Genomic DNA, 21,319 nt, shown 5'->3' on the forward strand with positions numbered 1-21,319 from the left:
TACATTTCCAGTTAAAAAGTAAAAATAAAATTGATTTTTAGAATTAATTAAAGTAACTTGAGTACTTAAAGGCCCAGTACTTAATGAGGGCCCAGAGGAAAGCTGGGGAGGGGCTCTTATCAGGGAGAGCAGTGACAGTATGAGGGGTAACCGTTTAAAGCTGAAAGAGGGGAGATTTAGATTAGATATTAGGAAGAAAATTGTTACTGTGAGGATGGAAAGGCATTGGAACAGGTTGTCCAAAGAAGTTGTGGAGGTTCCACGCGTGGAGGTGTTCGAGACCAGGCTGGATGAGGCTATGAGCAATGTGATCTGCTGGAAGGTGTCTCTGCCCATAGTAGGGGGGTTGGAACTGGATGATCTTTAGCATCCCTTCCAACTCAAACCACTCTGTGATTCCATGATGATAATTAGTCATACTTTTGTCAAGAGGACGTTAATGTGTATCAGTAGATGCATTCTCAGACCATGTTTCACTCTTATAGTTCATTAAAAAGCCTAGACTTGATTGGGACAGGAGATACAGTCCGCATCATATTGCTTGCTGGAGTGAAAAGAAGCTCTATAATATCATAATTGAATGAGAGCTTTAGACGATCTAGCTGGACTTCAACAGTATCTTAGGCCACCAAACTCCACCTGCCAACCTGGTAAACTCAATAAGGTACTGGGTTGTTGAGTTCCTCAAACTGAGTTGACCAGACACGGTCTGTGGATAAAGAGTTTAAAATGTATTTGAGTAAGCTGTCTTAACCATGAAATTTGGTTACTTTTAATTATGCTTTTTCAGTGTCAGGCAATGACGCTAGACTTCATAAATCATCTTAACAGCCTTTATTTGCAGAGTGTGTTGCAAGGAACAAAGAACTTTGATGTATACCTTATCTGACAGACTAATTACTCTTTTGTCTCTCAAATTGACTTGCAAATTTGGAATAAATTTGACCCGGAATGCACCTTAAATTCTCAGTAGTTGTGTGCTGTATTTTCCTCACATATTGCAAATTAAAATGGGAAGAGCACTTGTGTTTGCAAGTGGCTGAATGTCTACAAGTAGTGTCAACTGAATCTCAGCATTTAATTCTTCAAATGGCAGGAGGAAGCAGCTTTAATTTGCTTCTCCACAAACACCTGGTTTAAAGATTTATTCAAATATGTAATATTCTTTTAAGATCAAATCAAGAACACTTTTACTCTGCTGTAACATGTCTGATGGTTAATTATATCATCATCCAGACACAGCTTCCCTGTAAGGTTCAGCTTCGCCAATCCCCCTTCCTTAACATTTTATTGCTGGGTAGGACTGGAGATCTAGGGAAGGAGCTATAGATGATAAAAGAATCACTAAAGGTTTATTGTACTGATCATAAATTGGGAAGAAACACAAATCCGTTTGATAAATTACTTGGAATAAAAGAAGTCTTTACTGATAACTTCACCAAACTTATTTGTCAGATAAAAAAAAATATTGGATTTCGACGGTCATACTAGGCTTAAACATCGAACATAAAGTTTCAGTTTTTATGACAACTCATGCATCATTTTTTCTCATTACAATACATTACTTTTAAAGAGTCCTCTAAGCTAAATGACACAAAAAATATGCTACAGATATTACATAAGGATGTAGAAGACAGTAAACATATTTCCAGTTGGCAAAGGAGGAGTATTCTGTAACTGCAACAAAAAGGGAAACCTACCAGGACGTTTGGTCTCTGTCCTGTTTTCAAGAAAGTGACACCGCATCTTTAGGTCATCTAGACCGCTGTTCTGACATGGTTAACACCAACAGAGATAACATACTGCTCTCTTTGAGAATACTGCATTACTTACTTTAGGTAAGTCATTTGAAAGAATAGTTTCTTAGCATTTTGAATAGCAGATCAGAGAAGAGAGAGATTCATGATAGAATCCCTGAAATGGATATGAGAGCTGGCATATTCAGTTTGGCAGAGCTTATTTTGTAAGGGCTTCCCTAGCCAGTACAAGTTGCACCATCAGACAGTTCTCTGATGAGTTTGTACAGAACCAATAGCTTCAAAGTGGGCAGTTTCTTCTATGTAGTTCAGGCATGCTGACTTCAACATAGTTAAATGAATCTACACATGTGACTATGTTGTCTTTGTGGAGTGTCTGCTGCTTGAAACATTGAAAAGTTAAGCCAGCTCAATCATCTTCTTTAAAATCATGTCACTTTAAAATCATGAGGTTTCTTCCTTTACTGAGGTGTTCTTACTTCGGGTACTATTTGTCAGCAAATGTAGCTAGTGTTATATCCCCTTTGCATATGGATAATGAGAACTAGAAGTTTCTTAGGTAGATTGAGGAAAAGGATGCCTTAGCAGCTGAAATGGGTACTCTGGGGAGTAATAATAATGATGTTTTTAATTTTGCAGCTAACACTTATTTTTCCTGATGTGTGAAAGCAAATTAATGAAAAAGTAGTAAATAATTTACATGCCTTTCATTAAAGTAATAACCTCCTATAGACGAAATCTGTGAGGATCCAAATCCAGCAGCTGTATAAGAATATCTCTAGCTGTAAGCATGTGAATAATCCCAGAAATAGTTGTCAGTCTTGCTGACTGCAATACAAATTAATAATTTCCCAATCAGCAATCAACAAAAGCAGGTTTTCTGACACTTTAAGGCTAATAAGAATCGTTTAAAACTTTTTATTGAAAACACAAACAGAACTGTAGACAGACGTCTATACATATCATATGCCAGCTCTATGGAGCAACACGCTCCTTTTTTGAGTACATACCTTGGCTTTATCAGACAACTATTTCCACATATACAGATAGGTGAGGAGGTAGAATTGTTTCTGCTCTGGATAAGGCAGCACAGTCCTGCAGAATTTCTAACCACAGAGGAAAAATAAACTTGCTGCAACATGAACTCAATTTAGAGGACTTAGCTTACCTCATATGATACACCAGGCACTAAACCTTTTTTTCATGTTACTGTGTGAAAAGAAGCTGTAGATGAAACTAGAGTATTAGGTAATCTTCTGTTATATGGAGTAGTTTCGAAGTAGTTTTCACCTTGTGCACTTATTGTAAGTGAAAATACACCATTGCAATCCCTAAAGTGAGAAGGGTCTTGAAAAAGGAGTATGTCTGATTTCAGATGGGCCCCATTAAAATTTACAATCCTTACCCTTTTCTAATGAAAAAGGAGTACGTTTAAAAGAAAGACCTTGCTACTCTGAGTCATTCCGACCTACTAAAATTTATGAATTTAAGAGAAAGGCTCCCTCTTTGTTTGATTATTACAAATCTCAAGGCTATTGGAAAAATTTTCAGTCCAATTTGAGATTTCTGTCAGGAAGCAGACTTCACTTAGCCAAGCTGTAAATTTGTACTTTGTCCCAGTTCAATGTGGATGTAAGCAACACACTTGTCAACTCATAAGACTCTTGAGAATTTCTGATCAGCATGGTTTACCCAAAGGAGTTATTCCTCTAGATATAGTCCATAAGTTTCAATTGACTGGAATTAGTGCTCCCTGTAATAAAAAACCAAACCTTGCAATAAAGTAAGCTTAAAAAAAATACTGTGTTGTTTTTAAATTGGGATGGGAAAGTGGTGAGAGACACGGTCCCAGGAGGCGACCCAAATGCTGTGTGTCCAGCGCACTTTGATCCCTACTTGCCCAAAGAATACCGCCGACTTCCCAGCTGCAGAGCACGAAAAAGCCCTTCAGAAAAGACTGATAGTTCCTTGACAACTGCAAACACCTCTCAGAAGCGGTTTTGTGCCTCTTTTAGTTCTCTGAACAAGTACAGGAGAGTACAAGAAAGGTATTTCAGTACACAGAAAGATATTGAGTGGCTGAAGCGTATATAGAGGAGGGCAACAAAGCTGGTGAAAGGTCTGAAGCAAAAGTCTTACAAGGAGCAGCTGAGGGAACTGGGATTGTTTGACCTGGAGAAGAGGAGGCTGAGGGGAGACCTTATTGCTCTCTACAACTACTTGAGAGGACGCTGTAGTGAGGTGGGTGCTGGTTTCTTCGCACAAGTAACGAGTGCCAGGAGAATAGGAAATGGACCCAAGTTTTGCTGGGGAAGTTTAGATTGGATATTAGAAAAGATGTCTTTACTGAAAGAGTGCACAAGCATTGGAACAGGCTGCCCAGGGAAGTGGGGGAGTCACCATCTCTGGAGCTGTTTAAAAGATCATAGAATCATAGAATAACCAGGTTGGAAGAGACCCACCGGATCATCAAGTCCAACCATTCCTATCAAACACTAAACCATTCCCCTTAGCACCTCGTCCACCCGTGCCTTAAACACCTCCAGGGAAGGTGACTCAACCACCTCCCTGGGCAGCCTGTGCCAGTGCCCAATGACCCTTTCTGTGAAGAATTTTTTCCTAATGTCCAGCCTAAATCTCCCCTGGCGGAGCTTGAGGCCATTCCCTCTTGTCCTGTCCCCTGTCACTTGGGAGAAGAGGCCAGCACCCTCCTCTCTACAACCTCCTTTCAGGTAGTTGTAGAGAGCAATGAGGTCTCCCCTCAGCCTCCTTTTCTCCAGGCTAAACACCCCCAGCTCTCTCAGCCGCTCCTCATAAGGCCTGTTCTCCAGCCCCCTCACCAGCTTTGTTGCTCTTCTCTGGACTTGCTCCAGAGCCTCAACATCCTTGTTGAGTGGATGAGGTGGATGAGGTGTTGTTGAGTGGTGGGTGGATGAGGTGCTGAGGGGCATGGTGTAGTGGTTGATAGGAATGTTTAAGGCACGGGTGGACGAGGTGCTAAGGGGCATGGTTTAGTGTTTGATAGGAATGGTTGGACTCGATGATCCTGTGGGTCCTTCCCAACCTCGTGATCCTCTGATTTGCCGACACGTTCGATGCCGGCAGCGCCTCCCCCGAGGTCAAAGCCGAGCGACCCCGCCCCTCGTAGCCCCGCCCCCTCCCCACAAACCCCGCCCCTCTCCCCGGCGGCGGCCCCAGCGCCCCAGCGACAGCTCCGCGCATGCGCCGTGCGGCGCCGGCGGGTCCGGGCGCTGCAGAGGGTGACGTCACCCCCCGCGCTGCCGCCGGCGCCGCCCCTGCCCGGCGCGGGGGGGGCCGGGACTCGCCGGCCGCAGCCGCCGCCATGGCTGCCATATTGGGGAGGACGTGAGAGCGGGAGGCGGCGGCCGGGAAGGAGCCCTTCCCTTTCCCGTTCTGCTCGGGGCGGGCGCGGGATCGGGATCCCCGGGCGGCGGCGGCGGCTTTCGAGGCCCCCGTAGCGGGCGGGGAGGCAGCGGCGGACGGCGGCGGAGCGGAGCGGGCGGCGGCCTAAGATGGCGGACCCGGCGGAGTGCAACATCAAAGTGATGTGCCGCTTCAGGCCCCTCAACGAGTCCGAGGTCACCCGCGGCGACAAGTACATCGCCAAGTTCCAGGGCGAAGACACCGTCGTCATCGCGGTGAGGGGCGGGAGCGGCGGGGCGGGTGGGGGTCGAGAGGGCGCTGCCCGCGGGCCGGGCCGGGCTGGGGGAGCGGGTCAAGAAGCCTTGGGCGAAAGCGGCGCCCGGGGGTGGGTTGGTTGCCGAGGCGCGGGGCTCGGGTCGGAGCGGCCCCGGGCTGTGGACACCGGGCACTTGGAGCTGCCGCGGGAGAATGGGCTGCGGGGAGCTGGGCGGAAAGAAAACGCCGAACCGCAGCGGAGGTTCCGGCTCGTTGGTGCTTGAGGGCTGTAAATCAGCTTTTATGGAAAGAATCAAAATAAGCAGATCGTTTGGCTTACTACGAGCCTGTAAATACATTTTAACTGAAGTCACCTTGCGAAGTATGAGGCCTGTTGTAAAACAATCCGGATGTTATAGGGGAAAAGGTAATCCTTTCGCTTTTGTTTAGCGTGTCATTTAGCTGCAAAGTGGAACTGGAATATAAGATAGAAGTTACAGTGGTTTATTGCCTGGTTTGGTTGGTATTGTACAAGCGTGTTCTGTTCCCAGTGTTTGTTTTGGTTTTGCAAATGTTTAATTTGTGTTTTCATATAAATACTTTTTAGTCTAGACATGGTGCTGGTTCTGTGTTAAGAGAAATAACTTAGTTATTTGTCTTATTGGTGTCCCCGCCCATGGCGGGGGGTTGGAACCAGATTACCGTTCAGGTCCCTTCCAGCCTAAACCTTTCCATGATTCTATGATTTTTCTTTTATATTCTGTTCCTTGAGGCTACCAGTAGTAGTGGTTTTTTGTGTAGTATCTGAGGTTGCAGGAGGTTATTCAATAAAATACTTTTTTTTTAAGTCTCTACATATTCTGTTTAAAATTGATGATTAAGTTTAGAAACTTCAGTATTTTCTGACTTCTAAAAAAATATTTCCGTGTGTTCTTTCAGTACTTCTAGTCTAAATAGAAAATTTAGGTTGTTTTAAATAGTTGCTTTAAAAGTGTCTAATTGGGCTGAGGTAGTGCTGTAGGACATTAATGGGTAGGACAGTGTGGTTGCGTGCTCCTGAGAGATCATGTGAGACTTTTTGATCAGGGTGATTATAGTTTGTGTTACAACTATACTTTGTTTCCTGCATTGGCAAAAAATACAACAAAAAATTCTTTAGTGGCCTTAGGTCCAGGCTTTACTAAGCTGGACTTCGGGAAAAACGCATCCCAAAATTATTGGATTGGGCAGCAGAAGACAGTATTTGAGTTCTGTTTCACAAAGTCTAAATAAAGGATGGTTTTGTGATTTTGTTTTTATAATGGTGGGCATATGACAAAATTGTTGTTCTCAAAGTTATGACTTGATTTCTCTAAAGCTTTTGAGACAATGACTTGTGGGGTTTTGTTTGTTTATATTTAACAAGCTGAGTTTTTACAAAGTGAAGAACCTTCCAGCTTGAGGCTTTAGCCAGCCACCTCTTATGTGTGTGCGGTAGAATTGCCTATAGGAAGATAGTAACAGAAACAGTTCTCATGAAAGTTTCTGAAGACATCCTCAGCAAGCTGTATGTTTGTTTTTTTTCTTTGATTTCTGTCTTTATTGCTACATGGCTGTTGTCTGCCCTTTGAACTGTAATTGAACCACTTTTTTTTTTTTTATAGCTACTTTCCTCAGCTGCCTAAAGGACTTGCACCTTTTGTGTACGCCTGTGTCTGTGCTGTAACAGTGAAGACTTCTTTAATAACACTTGGGAGCTGCCTGTGATGGTAGATAGGAGATAGAAGCAGAGCTTATACCAGACTGCAGACGACTCCTCTATGGAGGAGGGTGGGGAGAGGAAATCCGTGGTTCTACCCAAACCCTCCTCCTTCCTTGACTCCCCTATCATCTCTGAGCTGTCTATCCTCCCTTCTCTTCTTAGCTGCTGTGTAATTATTGGCGCGGTTGTCTTTCTGGACGAGTGAGTTGTTTTGATTTGTGTGAGATAAAATACTTGATTTAATTGTAGCTAGTGTGTGATGACGATTTGAGGGGACCTAGGGTGTTGGTCTCTTAAAGAGCACACTTTTTTTAAGTATTGTGCTTCAAGAGAATGAAGCTTTTTTTATCTAGTAAAGAGCTTTTACATTATTAAGTGGGTCTTCATTCCATTTTAATATTTTATTAAGGGTTTTTTTTCTTATGGTTCTTACTGTTGAGTAAAACTGTTTGTTAAAACAGATAACAGGGTGACTTGTTATAAGTATACTGCTTTTATGTTAAGCATCATAAATGTACCAATATTAAAAAATCAATAGCAATTTGGTCATGTATTTCAGGCTTTTGAGCAAGATGAAGCAGGAATAGCAAGCTAATATATGATTACGTATTTATTTTTTCAAATGTAAAACTGCTTGCAGCAGACTAGCTTTATAGTTCTGCGTAACATATCTATACTTCTCTTCAGAAGACGTATCTATACCTAGCCTTGCTCATCGCACAGCTGTCCAAAAGATAAGACACATTACTGAATACAGTGAGACTCGAGGATTTTAGACTGAAGCCTAAACTGGAAACAGTTCTGTCAGATGACTGAAATGATGAAGTGTTATATGGACATTCACAGAAATGGGCAGTACCCCTCTGACATCCAGATGTTTCTAGTAATGGTCATAGTATAACCCTTATTTCTGTGACTTTTAAGAATGAATTGTGACTGCTTATGTTTTCATATTTGCTTAGAGTACTTTTTTTTTTTTTTTTGTATTGTAAGATGTACCGTTGTGATCCTGAAAAGGGCTTGAGAGATGTAGCTTTCTTTTTCATTACCTTTTAAACTGGTACAGGATAGTAAATGAGAGCAAAGCTAGGTTTAAATTATGTTAGAATGAGATTAATGAAGATCACTTGCTATTACTGCAGCTTTTGGCAGCAGATTATTCAGAAAGGCTGTGCCAGAGTGTGTAAATGCAGGAAGTGGTGTATTCTGAAAACAACTTTTCATTATTTTGCTAGGGAAAGTACTGTTTTATGATTTAAAATTGCTAATGCCTACAGTGCAACCTGTAGCTGATACAATCATATTCTTTCAGTGTTACTCTATTTTTTTATTTCGTTCCATGGAGTGGTGGATAATATAAGTTTTTCAGATTATACCAGTAGATACAAAAAGCAGATTTTCTAGCTTCGTGATGTGTAAAGGGATACTGAAATTCCCTGTCTGCAGAACCACTTGCCTCGAAACATCTCACTCATCTCGTATGTAGTTGTTCTGAAATTCAGTGACTGGTTTTATTCTAACAGCGCTTGTTTTTCTCTTTAGAGGAAACTCTTTACTATAGCTAAGTTTGGCTTAAACTCTTGTTCCAAAATTTGTCACTGTTTTGATACTGGAAAACACTCATTCATTCACAGTGTTGAACTCTATTAGGTGTGTCAAAGCAGCAATACCTTAGCTTAGTAATAGGAAGAACTGAGTCAGGTATTTGATGTCATACTTTCCAGAAATTGTTTGGTGTGAGATATTTCTTTTGCCATATTACATGCTGATGGGAAGAATGTTCTTTTTTAAAGATGTAAAACTTACATAATGGGTTTACCTCCCATTTATTATCTCAACCTCTTATCATGAATAAACCAACCATGAGTGGTATAATATTATTTTAGTAGCCCATTCTAGCAAAAAAAACCAGTAAAGAGCACCTGGATATGTTGTAGAAAAATATGCTACCGATTTTCAAGCAAATTTGGACTGTTGGCTTTGCTTCAAATACTAATGCACAAAAAATAAGGTGAACTAAGAGCTATGCGTAAGCAATCATGGAATTCGCAGGGTTACAATGAACAAATGATATTTTAAATTATTTCTATGGAGATACTTTAAAAGTCCTAGAAATACCCTAGGTTAAGATTTCAGCATGATTGTGATCACAGTTACACAGTCCTCATTGAAGGTGCTGACAAAAACTAACTGTTCTGGAAAACACTCATGCTCCCTCTGAATCATGTATATACAGTTTGGATAGGTTGACCATCCTTTTGCATAAGGATAACTGGTGACTGGTTTTAAGTTAACTGCAGAACTGCATACTTAAACCTAACCCTTTTTTCAAGTTTCAGCTTAAATACACTAAATCGTGCTGAGAGCTGTACATTTTTGAGGGCTGTAAGAATGCTTGCAACATTTTTGCTGTGGCACCACATTTCTGCAGTTCAAGCACCTACAGGAGCTGCAGTTGTCGTGTAGTTACTGACAGAACAAACACTAGTCGAGGAGTGAATTGCAATGCTGAATCCTCTCTTTGGAGGGAGGAAGTTGGAAGCTCTGCTTGTTTACTCACTATTTTGTGTTGCTTATAGGTTGTGTGTTTTAAATTTTCATGGGATTTGAGTAATGTTTGCTGACTATTTTGGAGTGTGACAATGCAACATTATATAATGGTAGCAAGGCTGCTGCTATCACTGTTGCCGACACCACGTGGTAATACTGCTTATACCTTTTTTGTTTTCAGTTCCATCATAATATCTGATTGTTTACACTTGAGGAAGAAAGGCATCTGGTATAGAAAAATGTCTGGCGCTTTAATCTTTCTTGATTAATCTCTTAAAGGTAATGAGGAGGTTTTCTAGGGCAGGGTAATCTGTGTAATACTGTTTTAGCTTTGTTTAGAGCAGAAAGCAGACTGTAAAGAGAAGTGATAAGACATAGCATTGCAGATGTCAAAGATGCGAAACCATATGAGTGGAAGTAACTTGTATTCTTAAAACATAATTGCCCTGCAACCTGCTTAGCTAAACCTACTTGGTTGCCTATTGATTCAGTGATGATGGAGCAAGGACTTGCCTCTAACGTGGGCCTTTATAGCTGTAATAAATGTACTGTGACCTAGGAGGGGAGGGAAGTATGTAAGTGGTATTTTGAGTGCTTCAAACTTGTATTGTGGTTACATCTGGGAGTGTTTAATACTGAGGATGTGTAAACAGGTATTCCACTTTCACCAGGAAGGGATAGGGAATTGACAAGTGGTATAAACAGGATGTCTTGTGAGGATTTTGGTCCAAGTTTGTAAAGTTTTGTGTGTATGTTGGTAGCAGTTGTTAAATTGAGGGGAAATTGGAATTTGTATTGTGCCTAACAGCTTTCAGTATACAAATAAATAGGACGGAGTGAAGTCCGTGCAGCTTGGCGTTCTGTTCTTACTAGTCCGTGGCGTTCATCATATGTGCTGTTCTTTATATTAACATTTTGTAAAGCAAGAGAGACTAATTAATTGAAATACTGTAGTTTGGCTCAGTTCTCCTGTGAAAGCATTTATATGGCGATTGGAGAGTAGATAGTCTAGAAGTATTCTGTGTCTATGGCTTACTTTCAGATTAGTAGATGTAATTTTCCTTTACAACGGGAAGAATAACAGTTCAATTCAGTCAACCTTTGCTTGGCAGAAGAATTAAAAACGAGCAACTAAAAAAAAACCCTCTAAATGCTGTTTAAAAACTTAGAGAAGGAAAGCTTTCTCAGAACGTGCTGCAAATACCTGTAGATTGCAGGGTGGTTGCAAACTACTGCAGGTTGTGCCTAATGCCCTTTCTAAACAAACTATCTTCCTCTATCAGAAACTAGGCTTTGATTATTTTTATTTAAGTTGAATTTCTTAAAAAAAAAATCTACAAAAAAATTTGACATTGGAAATATTTTGTATGTGTATGCATTGAAACACATAACGTGCAAAACAATTCTTGCCTTCTAATGTACTTTTCTCATAGTTGTCATGTTCTGTTTGCGACAGCAAAGATCAGATATGTTGGGATCTGTGAGAAGTAGTGAGTATTGTTAACAATTGCTGCATAGACTGTCAGAAGATTGTATCCAGGAACTTTCCCTGATTCTTCCAAAATCAATTTAATTGGAATAATTGTAATTAGATATTTTTTGAGCAGTAATTTGGAGAAGAGTTTAAATCTTATGAACACACAAATTACTAATGCTGCACAGATTTTTTTGCAGTGATATTGATGCCCTCTCTCTTTTCGCTTTATTTCTCCAGTGTATAATGATAAGTACCATCCTCCAAAGTGTTGCGTCACTGTATAGAAATATGCAAAAGAACTTGAGCGTCAAACAGATCTGATCAACATTTTGTGATGTAGATTGCTTGCAGAGTGTAGTGTAGCTGATTGATATTCATGAAGTTGGAGGCTTTTTGAAAGTACAGCCACTAGTGACAAAGAAAATGTTTGACTGATACTACCTTTCCTGCAGTGGCTTATCTTTTTATGTAGCGTCTTCTCACTCTTCACTTTCTGACCTCAGGGTTACTTGAACTAATTAGTTGTTTGTCTTCTGGTATACATAATGGCCTCAGTTCTACCTGTTGAACGTAACGAATTTGAGGTGTATTTGAAGCTGAAATGAGTAATCCAGAAGGCTTGTGATTTCCCTGCTGTGGAACAAGCATTACGACAAACTTCAGCACCTTAGGGATAGCTTCTGACTACTGAGTCTTGTGGTTTCTTGAGTGTATTTAGAAGGTGAACACTGTAATTATTTTTTCCAAGAGGGAGATTATCCACCTGAGTTTCAGCCCTCTCAGCAGACAGTTGTGTGTTGAATTTTAAAAGCTTTGTTTGGTGTTTTGCTAGATGTTATTAAAAGACAAAGGGAAGGTCAGGCTGGGGAAGGGAATGTGGTGGGTGTGTGAAAGATAGAAGCTATATTTGTTTCTTTGCTAGGGAGGCAGTTCCAGAATATCCCTGGGGGAGGATGATAATGAATTAAATTTAGGCAAAATGGAGCACTAGACAACTGTGGCGAGTTTAGTGATGGTGACTGACCTAGGGCCCTTGTAAACCTTACCTGTCTGCTTGGCAAGCTCTGAAAATACTACAGAAACTCGAACTTCATAAAGTAAGCATAGTAGTTCATATCTTAACGGATTGTCAGCCTCTTAGAACTGTTAGGAAAATCTTTAAAACAAAATCCAGCAGTCCTTTCAAAAAGCTGTGTCACAGCTTCCTCTTAGTGTCTTCCAAAATGAGTCTTGTGTGAATGGTTCCCTTCCTTCAAAGTGGCCTTTCCTTCTGTTAATGGAGCTTTTTTTTAAGGATATCATATATATAGGGAAATACTTCTTGTGCTGAGTGTAGGTGAACTGACTGTTTCTTTTTGGTTTGAGGTTTTTCAATAAATGCTGCCAGCACAGACATTCTACTTCCTAGAGTAAACCTCCTACCTGAATAGGAGGACAACTCTTGGATCTACAGACAAGGCACTGGTTTACCTTGCACATAAAGTAAATTGAGGTTATGTGATGTAGTAGTTTTGGAAAAGTATTTAGATTGCACTTCAAATCCAAATATATTTAATTCAGGGCCTTAACTTGCAGACAAGCATGTGAAGATTTAGGCAACACTATTGTAAGCTGATTTCTTCCCTAAAGTCTTCAAGTGCTTAAAATAAAACAAAAGGTTGGACTGAGACCAGTATGGGCTACTTATAAACTATATGAACGAGCACCTTTCAGTTCTACTTCAGTATCTGGGGTTTTTTAACAGTTCTTCTCTCTGTTTTGTTTTTTTTTTCCAGTCAAAGCCATATATATTTGACCGTGTATTCCAGTCAAACACATCACAGGAACAAGTGTACAATGATTGTGCTAAAAAGATTGTCAAAGGTAAGGTGGAACAGCAACCTTAACTGTAAAGAAAAGTCTTTCTTGTGGGTTTCAAATGTTGAAAACCAATGCTTCTATCACTCCCTTTTACATTCTGAATGTTGAATAAAAGCCAACAAGGATCATAGCAGTATAAAATCATCCTAGAGTTGAGCAAATAAATATGTCAGTACTTAACCTGCTGTTTCAATTGCAATGTTTGATAACGTTTGCCTGCCATGTATGGTTTTCTTGTGGTTCTCTGCAAAAAGATTGCTTAAAACAATTTGTCAGAAATCAATCCAAGTAACTCTTATGAATAGTTTCTTTATTTTCCAAATATATTGGCGAAAATATCTTACAATTGCTTTTGTTAAGTTTGGAGGAATATCAGAAACTTGTGAAATCATGTGTACGCTATAGATCTTTTCTGACCTTGTTTATTTAATACACAGTTTAAGGGAGGGGAAGGGGGTTTAAATGTGACTTTTAGCTTCGCAATTAGAAGGTTAAACATGAGTTATCACTGTGCAGGTCAGAGTGTACAGCTTCTCCAAACCTGAGTTGTCAGAATTGGCCTAGTAACTTCAGAAAATCAAGTCTTATCACAAAGAAGGTTATACCACAGTAAGTTGTTAGAGAAGCAATTAGCTGGTTTCCTGAAGATAAAATTGATTAATTTCTTGAGGAGATCAGTAATAAGTTCTAGTTGATGTGACTTTCAAAATAACTTTAACAAAGCCTTCCACTGAAATATCAGCTATTACTAACAAGAGAAGATTAGGTAAATGTAGGGGGTTTTGTCATTAGAAAAGTGATTTACTGTGACAAAACCATGCTGCTGCAAGTATTTAACCCTTTCAGGAGTAAAATAGTAATCAGGTTTAGATCGGAAGTTTGCTCCTTAAAAACTGGAGTTAACTAAGAATTGTAACGCTGCCTCTTTCTTCCACATGAAAATTTGGTCTCTGTTTCTCTGTGCAGCATTTCTAGGCTGTGATATATCATGTGGCAGAAGAGCTCTAGTGGTGGTACAAGTGAATTTATGGGTATGATGGGGAGGCAAAGACTTCCCCATTTGGAGTATCCCATGTTTGGTTTTGGAAAAAAGTCTGCTTGCAGGATGTGATTCTACAATAACTGACTGTACTGTAGTTACTGCACTACAGTAACTGTGATTCTACAGCAACCCACTAGCCTCTCGCTCTAAAACTTCAGGTTGGCTCATTCATAGTCTGAAATGTGAGCTTATGAGTATGTGTTTAAGATGCGTGAAACTTATGACATAGCTCGTTCTCTTCACCTGTGGGAAATTAAACTTTTCCTGAAGGCAGAAAATACTATGGTGTCCTTGTATATGGCTTCTCCTTCTGAGTTGTCAAAGACTTGCATGTTCAGCCTGGCAATTGTGTTGATTTCCTTTTTCCTTCTGACTCTGAAGTCCTGATTTTTCTGGTTGAATGAACACAAACGCTTCTAAAACAGTAAACTTCTCACACGTGGTCACTGGTGACTTAGTGCATTAAAAGGGGTAGGAAGGAACACCCTCCCTCCCCCTCTCCCTCCAGCTCTAGTGCAGAGTTCCCAAACACTGAATAGGTTGCTGAACATTTTAGGAACTGCCTGCTTGCCTTCTGTTTCATTTGACTCTCTTTTCAAAGAAGGAAATGAACCCTAATGAAAATACTCTTTCCCTTTAGATGTACTTGAGGGATACAATGGTACAATATTTGCTTATGGGCAAACATCATCTGGAAAGACACACACTATGGAAGTAAGAAATCTTAAAATAATTTTCCTCTTTTTCAGTCACAGTTCTCTCTTTCATTGCAATAGTCTTATCTTTTAGAAATAAGATGTCTGCTTGTTTTTATCTTGCAATTCTACTTTTCTTTCCATTGCAACATTTTGATACCCAAAATGTTTATTTAGGACCAAGAATGGCAATTACTGTATTTTTTCAACCCTTAGTAGCAGGATGCGAAACACAAGAATAAGCTTAATGATGTGTTTTCACTTTTAGTAGTCTGGGAGATTTCTGAGACTGTTTTTACTTCTGGCAAATGTTGGGCCTAAATAGATGGTCAAGACTTTCCTTTATAAGTGCATCATACCTGTCAGCATTTTAAGACTCTGTTAACTGTTCTTATTGCCTTTAGATACTGTTCTTGATGTTGGATTCAGTATGAGGGTTTCATTTTGTTGTATCTTTTTTTAATAAGGGGAAGCTTCATGACCCGGATGGAATGGGTATTATTCCAAGAATAGTGCAAGATATTTTTAATTATATTTACTCTATGGATGAGAATCTTGAGTTTCATATTAAGGTAAACTTTTCATTGTTTCTTATTTAATCTCGATTAAAACTGGAAGTAGTCTATGTTTAAATGGATGTACTGTATCTGTTTCAAGTGCTCCTAACTTGGAACACCTAAACGTGAGTTATTTCTGAAGTAACTGACTCTTAAAGAAGAATTACACTAACACTTTAATCTTGTTTCCATTAAACATTCATGGTAGCTGTCCTGAAAACATATGGCAGTGCTGATAGTGCTTGAAGCTTTTGATCAAAATAGTTTCCTCCTAACCGTGTATTTTAGTTCAGCCTTAAGGACTTGAACTAGATGTGGTTTTATGTGGGAGGTCATAATAATCATGCTGATGAAGAAGCAAAGCATTTTTCCTTTCTGATGCTATATTTTTATTTCCCTTCCCACTTCTAGGTGTCATATTTTGAAATATACTTGGATAAAATAAGGGACCTTTTGGATGGTAAGCCTTTTATTTCTGTTAAGCATAGAAGGTAAAATGTTCTGAAAAGAGTGTAAAAAAACCCCAAGCCCCTTATGATACTATGATAGGTATGCAGTTTGCAAATAACATAAATAAGGGTACTTCAAAATAAGAAAGCATGGAACTGATCTATATAATAAAAATAAAGCTACAGTAGTGGTAGTTTCATGTATAATGTGTTTTTTGTGAAGTCTTGCTGACAAATAACATCTGACTTGAACGCTTGTACACAACTCATGAATTTTTCAAATAAATAATACATATATTCTTCTCTTCCAGTTTCAAAGACCAATCTTTCTGTTCATGAGGACAAAAATAGAGTTCCCTATGTAAAGGTGAGCACCAATCTGATATGTTTTCATCTTTCATTCCTCTGGTGTACACCATTTACTGCTGGTTTGTTGGCGTGGTATTTTTTGCTGTTTTTAAGGGTTGCACAGAGCGTTTTGTATGTAGTCCAGAAGAAGTTATGGATACTATAGATGAAGGAAAATCAAACAGACATGTAGCAGTTACAAGTAAGTATCTTTTTGTCTCCTTTTAGTGCCTTATTGATTTGCTTCTGGTGTGCCTTAAAGTAGGAAAGACAAAAATAGTGAGCCAAATAATTCAGGTTTTTTAAATGGTCTTGCATAAGCAGTTTCAGCTTGTCTTTCAGAATCAAGTATTTCAACTCATTTCTTGTTAGGTGTTGTTACTTAGACTTGGATTGAAAGGGGAGAGTAACCGATAAGTGAGGAGCTCTGAATCATTGGAGAAAAAGGTGTAGTTCTGCACTGGGAATTGTAGAAAATCCCAGTTTGCAGCATTTGTTTCAATTAACCTATAAACTTGAGTAAGGCACTGTGGCTTATGGACAGTTAGGCCGTTCTGTTGAGTATGCTACAAAGAGCTGGTCAGAATACATATTGAGATACGCTGTAGAATTAAGCAGTATCTCAATGTTCTGAGCTTTTTTGGCGGTGTCATGAAACTGATTTGCAAGGAGCTGTGTCATAGGTCTTGGAATTTCCCAAGGAAGCAGGATTAGGAAGTAAGAAAGGGTTAAAAAAAAAAAGAAATATAAGGAAAAGTGAGGTGCATGCCAAAGCAATACCTTAGTTCTTAGCAACTGAAGTGACTGTCAGAAATCTTTGAGAACCAGTTTGAGGGCGAGTTTCACAGTCTTCCTGCATCTAGATCTTTATTCAGGAAAAAACCAAATATACAGTCGTTAGAAAAGAAAATATTTTTCTTCTTATTTCCTTAGGTAAGGATCAAAAATAAAAATACAATACTCCTTTTAAGGAATGACTCTATCCTGCACTACTACTTCATTGCTCCTAGATAGTGAGGTTCTGAAGTGGGAACCGGATTAAGTGGTGGAGAAACAGCAGAAATATTCAGTCAGCTTAAATTTTGTTACTGAATTTAAAGAACTTTATTTCGTTAAGTCTTATTTACTCTGCAGGTTTCACAGCAGAGGGAGCAGTAGTTACTTAAATTAGAAAGAGGTGAAAAGTTGTGGCCATCTAGTTAAAATTTTCACTGAAGGATAAAATGTGATACTTTGTAAATCTACAAAAAATGGAATATGTTCTGGTATAAGAATGTAAATGTGCTTTCTCTTTCCAGTAAAGTAAATATGTGCAATCCATAGTTGACCGACTGGCAAATCATATCAATGAGCTTCTGTGGTATTAGGAGGACAAAGAAGACTGGATCCTTGTTACTCGATTAGACAGTACTGTTGGTTTGGGTGCCTCTGGTTTTATTGTCATTGAGAAATTGCTCTCTACAGTTTCATTAGCTTTAAGTCTGTCGCTTCACTGTGAGAAGGTGTTGCTTTGTTAAGTGAGTTCAGTTGTATGAATATTTTTGACAATTTGTGTTTTGGATTATAGATATGAATGAACACAGCTCCCGAAGTCATAGTATTTTTCTTATTAATGTAAAACAAGAGAATACGCAAACAGAACAGAAACTAAGTGGAAAACTTTACCTTGTGGACTTGGCAGGTAGTGAAAAGGTAATTCTAAATTTCTTTCTATTTTGCAAAACTCCAGTTGTTCTTAACAATCAGATATTTTACAGTAATGCAGTACTGATTATTCATTTGCTATCTCTGAGGTGTTTTAATTTTGAATTTCAAGTATGATCTCTGAATCCTAGTCTGGGTTGGCTGTTAGATACTGCCTCTTTAAGCTGATACATACTTCCGCAGTAAGGGTTTGTAAGTATGGAATAGGGTGGAGAAATAGGTTAGAGTTCAGTCTCAGTATTGGTGAGAGGAAAAAGTTATGCAGGTGTGTTGGGTAGTGAAGTTCTGGAAAAAATGTTTTCTTTTATGTAGTTGTACCAAGTTTCTTCATTTGAAATTCTGTTTAACATTGTTCAAAATAACAGCTTGCTTTTCTGTGTCAGTGGCTTAAAGCCAGGAAGGAAATACGTAACATTTCCTTATTCTGTAACACTTGGACTGTAATTTAGCCTTTTAAGAGCTGGATTTATGTTCTTTTTGACTTTGCTTCTGGGGCAATCCCCGTCTCTTTCAGTCCTTTCTCCTCACCTTTGTCATTGTTCCATGGCCATATTGTAGTCTCTGATCCTTTGTTTATTCTGAAATTGTTTCTTAGCAGTGGCTTTTTTTTTTGAGAATGAAACAAACCATTTAAGAAAAACAAAGCTAAAGAAAGGCTTGGTTGCAGACCTCCTTTCTCTGTAGTTTTGTTCCTTTCACTGTTGAATTCAAGCTTCTGCTTTCATGTGTCTCCCAGTGTTTGTGAAGTATGTGAGGGTGTTTGATGCCTAGTCTTGGGTTGTTTTAAACATAGGCACGTAGAATTGTTTGTTTGTAGTCATGATCACAGCTTGGTATGAGGAATGGTGAAGGTTAATGTCAAATTCAGCCTTGGAGGCAGAAAAGCCATGGTAAACAGAATGGTGTCAGGGTAGAACATTTTTTCACATTTCTGCCGATACCTGCTTAAATTCCTAGAGTGCTTATGTAGGTCAGATTCAGTCTCTAAAATATGTTCTCACAAATTGTTGCTATTAGAGACTCTTATATTTTCCCGGGGTAGGGAGGCATAGCAGGGGGTGTGTGTCAGTGGTAGTGTGTGGTTCATTTGGGTTTTGATTGGTCTCTTCTGTTTCTTTGTTTAGTGGCGTTTTCTGTTTTTTCTTTTAAGGATGACCCCTGTACAAACTATAAGGATCATCTTATTAAGACAGAGTTGTAAATCTTTCTTGCTTTGATATTGTAAATGATTCATAATATTTATTTCCTTCTACTTTGAGGAACTCAAACTTTTGGACAAACTTAACTACTTTTGAAGTTATTTCATAGAAGCTTTTAACTATGTTTATCTTTGATGAAAAGGCATAATTTTTAGGGAAAATATTTGCTTCAGTTAAAAAGTTCAAACATCTTTAAACAACAATTTTTCATTCAAAAATTGGTGGTAAATCAAGTAAAGAGTCTGAGCAGGAGTTCACCTATTCTAATCTAATTGCTTATGAGTACTAAATAAAGTCAGGGAGGCTGACTTAAAAGTGGGAAAGTGACTTATATTTTCTTAAATGTGCAAGGTGTTTTTTAAAGATGCATTCAGTAATTTACGGAAATATTGTGTAGGTTAGTAAAACTGGAGCAGAAGGTGCTGTGCTGGATGAGGCCAAGAACATCAACAAGTCTCTGTCTGCGCTTGGAAACGTCATTTCAGCTTTGGCTGAAAGCAGTGTAAGTGTTCTCTTTTGTATGTTTGTACTTCAAGGCTAAAGGCTTGCATCTCTGAACATGGTGCTATGAAGAAATTCTTTGCTGATCTTGGTGATATGCATGGAGTTTTTAAACTAATCCAGTTGCATTAATGCGTTGCAAATGGCCATTATACTTGTACTCTGTTGAGTTACACTTAACGTTGAAGGACCAAAGCATCATACTTAGAGTTTTCTTGTACTCTAGAAGTTACCAAACATAGAAGTACATTTTTGTCATCCCACGTGTTCAGTATTATTTTTATCAATTAAAGTAATATTTAATGTCTTTCTGATGATGTTATACCTAGAAAAAGCATAGCTCTTATTTCAAAAACCTTGCGTCTCTGAAAACTCGTGACTGATTTGTTTAACCATTTTCTTGGTAGACTTATGTTCCATATCGTGATAGCAAAATGACCAGAATCCTTCAAGATTCACTAGGGGGTAATTGCAGAACGACTATTGTTATTTGTTGTTCTCCATCATCATACAATGAATCTGAAACTAAATCTACTCTTCTCTTTGGCCAAAGGTAAGTGACTTAATATTTTGCTCTTATTGTGCTTGGAAATAAATGCGGAGTGAGGAATAGGTCATTCCATGAAGATTTCTGAACTAAGCTAATTAAAATGTTTACTTTCCATAATTCCTCAATGCACGCATGTCTAAGTGTCATGTTCAAGCTTATCTATATAAAAATCCTTAAAGTGGGCAGGATCCTGAAGACTGTATTTCCAGGAAGACAGTGCATAGTTTGTTTCAAATTGCAGTTTAATGTATATTTTTGAAGGGTAATTAATTTTTTTTAAGTTGCAGGAGGCAGGAATGATTTTTCCTGTATTAAGTTGAATCCTTTATGTACTGGGAGAGTCTGTCTTATGCCAGCTTTTCTGTCATATCATGCTAAATCACATCTTCTGGTCTCTTTCTTGTATCAAGCATTCCAGTAACATTTAAGTTAATACTTCTAAATTCATGTGTCATTTGTAATTGAATTTATAATTACCCATTTCAAATTTGGCACTTTGTTAGGTGTCTCTTCTTTGTCACTCTATTAATGCTTCATTATAATACTCCAGTTCCTGACCACTGGATTTAATCACTCATTTACTGGAGCATATTACAAAAGCTGTCAGCGTTTCACTCTAACTCATCTGGTCTTCTGTGTTAGCGTACCTCTGTAGCTCAGCAAGATGGTTTTCTCCTGATCTTTCCAGAGAAGTTTTTTATTATGTAAAGTAGACTATATAACTTCAGAACTTCTTGGAAGCCTAGTGGAATATGGGTTGTTAGTGGGTGTAGAGTAATGACTGTGTTCTGCAGCAGTGGAGTTGCTTTTGGACTTCTTTTGGAATCTGGGAGGTCCTTTCCTCTTAGTATTTTTTGAATGAGCTATTGTGAAGTATCTTCCGGGTATAGCTCTTCAGTTTCACTGCCTCATGCTCCTGACTTCTTCACAAGTTTGAGTATGATTCTGTGTCAGCTACCATAGCTAGTCTGGGAGATTAATTCTGTCTTGTAGAGGTGTTAAATTCCTGCTGAAACCCTCAACTTTATTAACTGAAGGCTAGATAAATATTGCACAACTTAGTAGGAAGTCAAATGCCTTGTGGTAGTAATTGGTGCCAATGAGAGTGTGCAGAAAGATGTTAATAGGAGTCATAATGTGGGGAAGAAATTTTGAACTACCATTAAGCTTTTTTTCCTGCTTTTGTATTTCTGAGGGTGGAGTATCTGGTAGTAGGAGACTAGACAGAAGAATTACTAAGGTAAATGAGG

At 38.9% G+C, this 21,319-nt stretch overlaps 1 protein-coding gene across 2 annotated transcripts in view; it reads left to right on the forward strand.

Moving 5' to 3' along the window:
• The first annotated feature begins 5,072 nt into the window (after positions 1-5,072).
• KIF5B (kinesin family member 5B) overlaps positions 5,073-21,319 on the forward strand; it is a 35,730-nt gene continuing 19,483 nt past the window's right edge. The window contains exons 1-10 of one of the 2 annotated variants that reach the window (XM_069859376.1): positions 5,073-5,416; positions 12,940-13,027; positions 14,707-14,780; positions 15,229-15,333; positions 15,730-15,778; positions 16,079-16,134; positions 16,230-16,317; positions 17,683-17,807; positions 19,416-19,520; positions 19,927-20,072. In XM_069859376.1, coding sequence (XP_069715477.1) covers positions 5,291-5,416; positions 12,940-13,027; positions 14,707-14,780; positions 15,229-15,333; positions 15,730-15,778; positions 16,079-16,134; positions 16,230-16,317; positions 17,683-17,807; positions 19,416-19,520; positions 19,927-20,072 — 962 coding nt within the window. In that variant the 5' untranslated portion in view covers positions 5,073-5,290. The remainder of the gene's footprint in view (positions 5,417-12,939; positions 13,028-14,706; positions 14,781-15,228; positions 15,334-15,729; positions 15,779-16,078; positions 16,135-16,229; positions 16,318-17,682; positions 17,808-19,415; positions 19,521-19,926; positions 20,073-21,319) is intronic. The other variant, XM_069859375.1, reaches the window with a different exon arrangement.

This window comes from Phaenicophaeus curvirostris, chromosome 6 (genome assembly GCF_032191515.1).
Source record: "Phaenicophaeus curvirostris isolate KB17595 chromosome 6, BPBGC_Pcur_1.0, whole genome shotgun sequence".
Classification (NCBI taxonomy): Eukaryota; Metazoa; Chordata; class Aves; order Cuculiformes; family Cuculidae; genus Phaenicophaeus; species Phaenicophaeus curvirostris.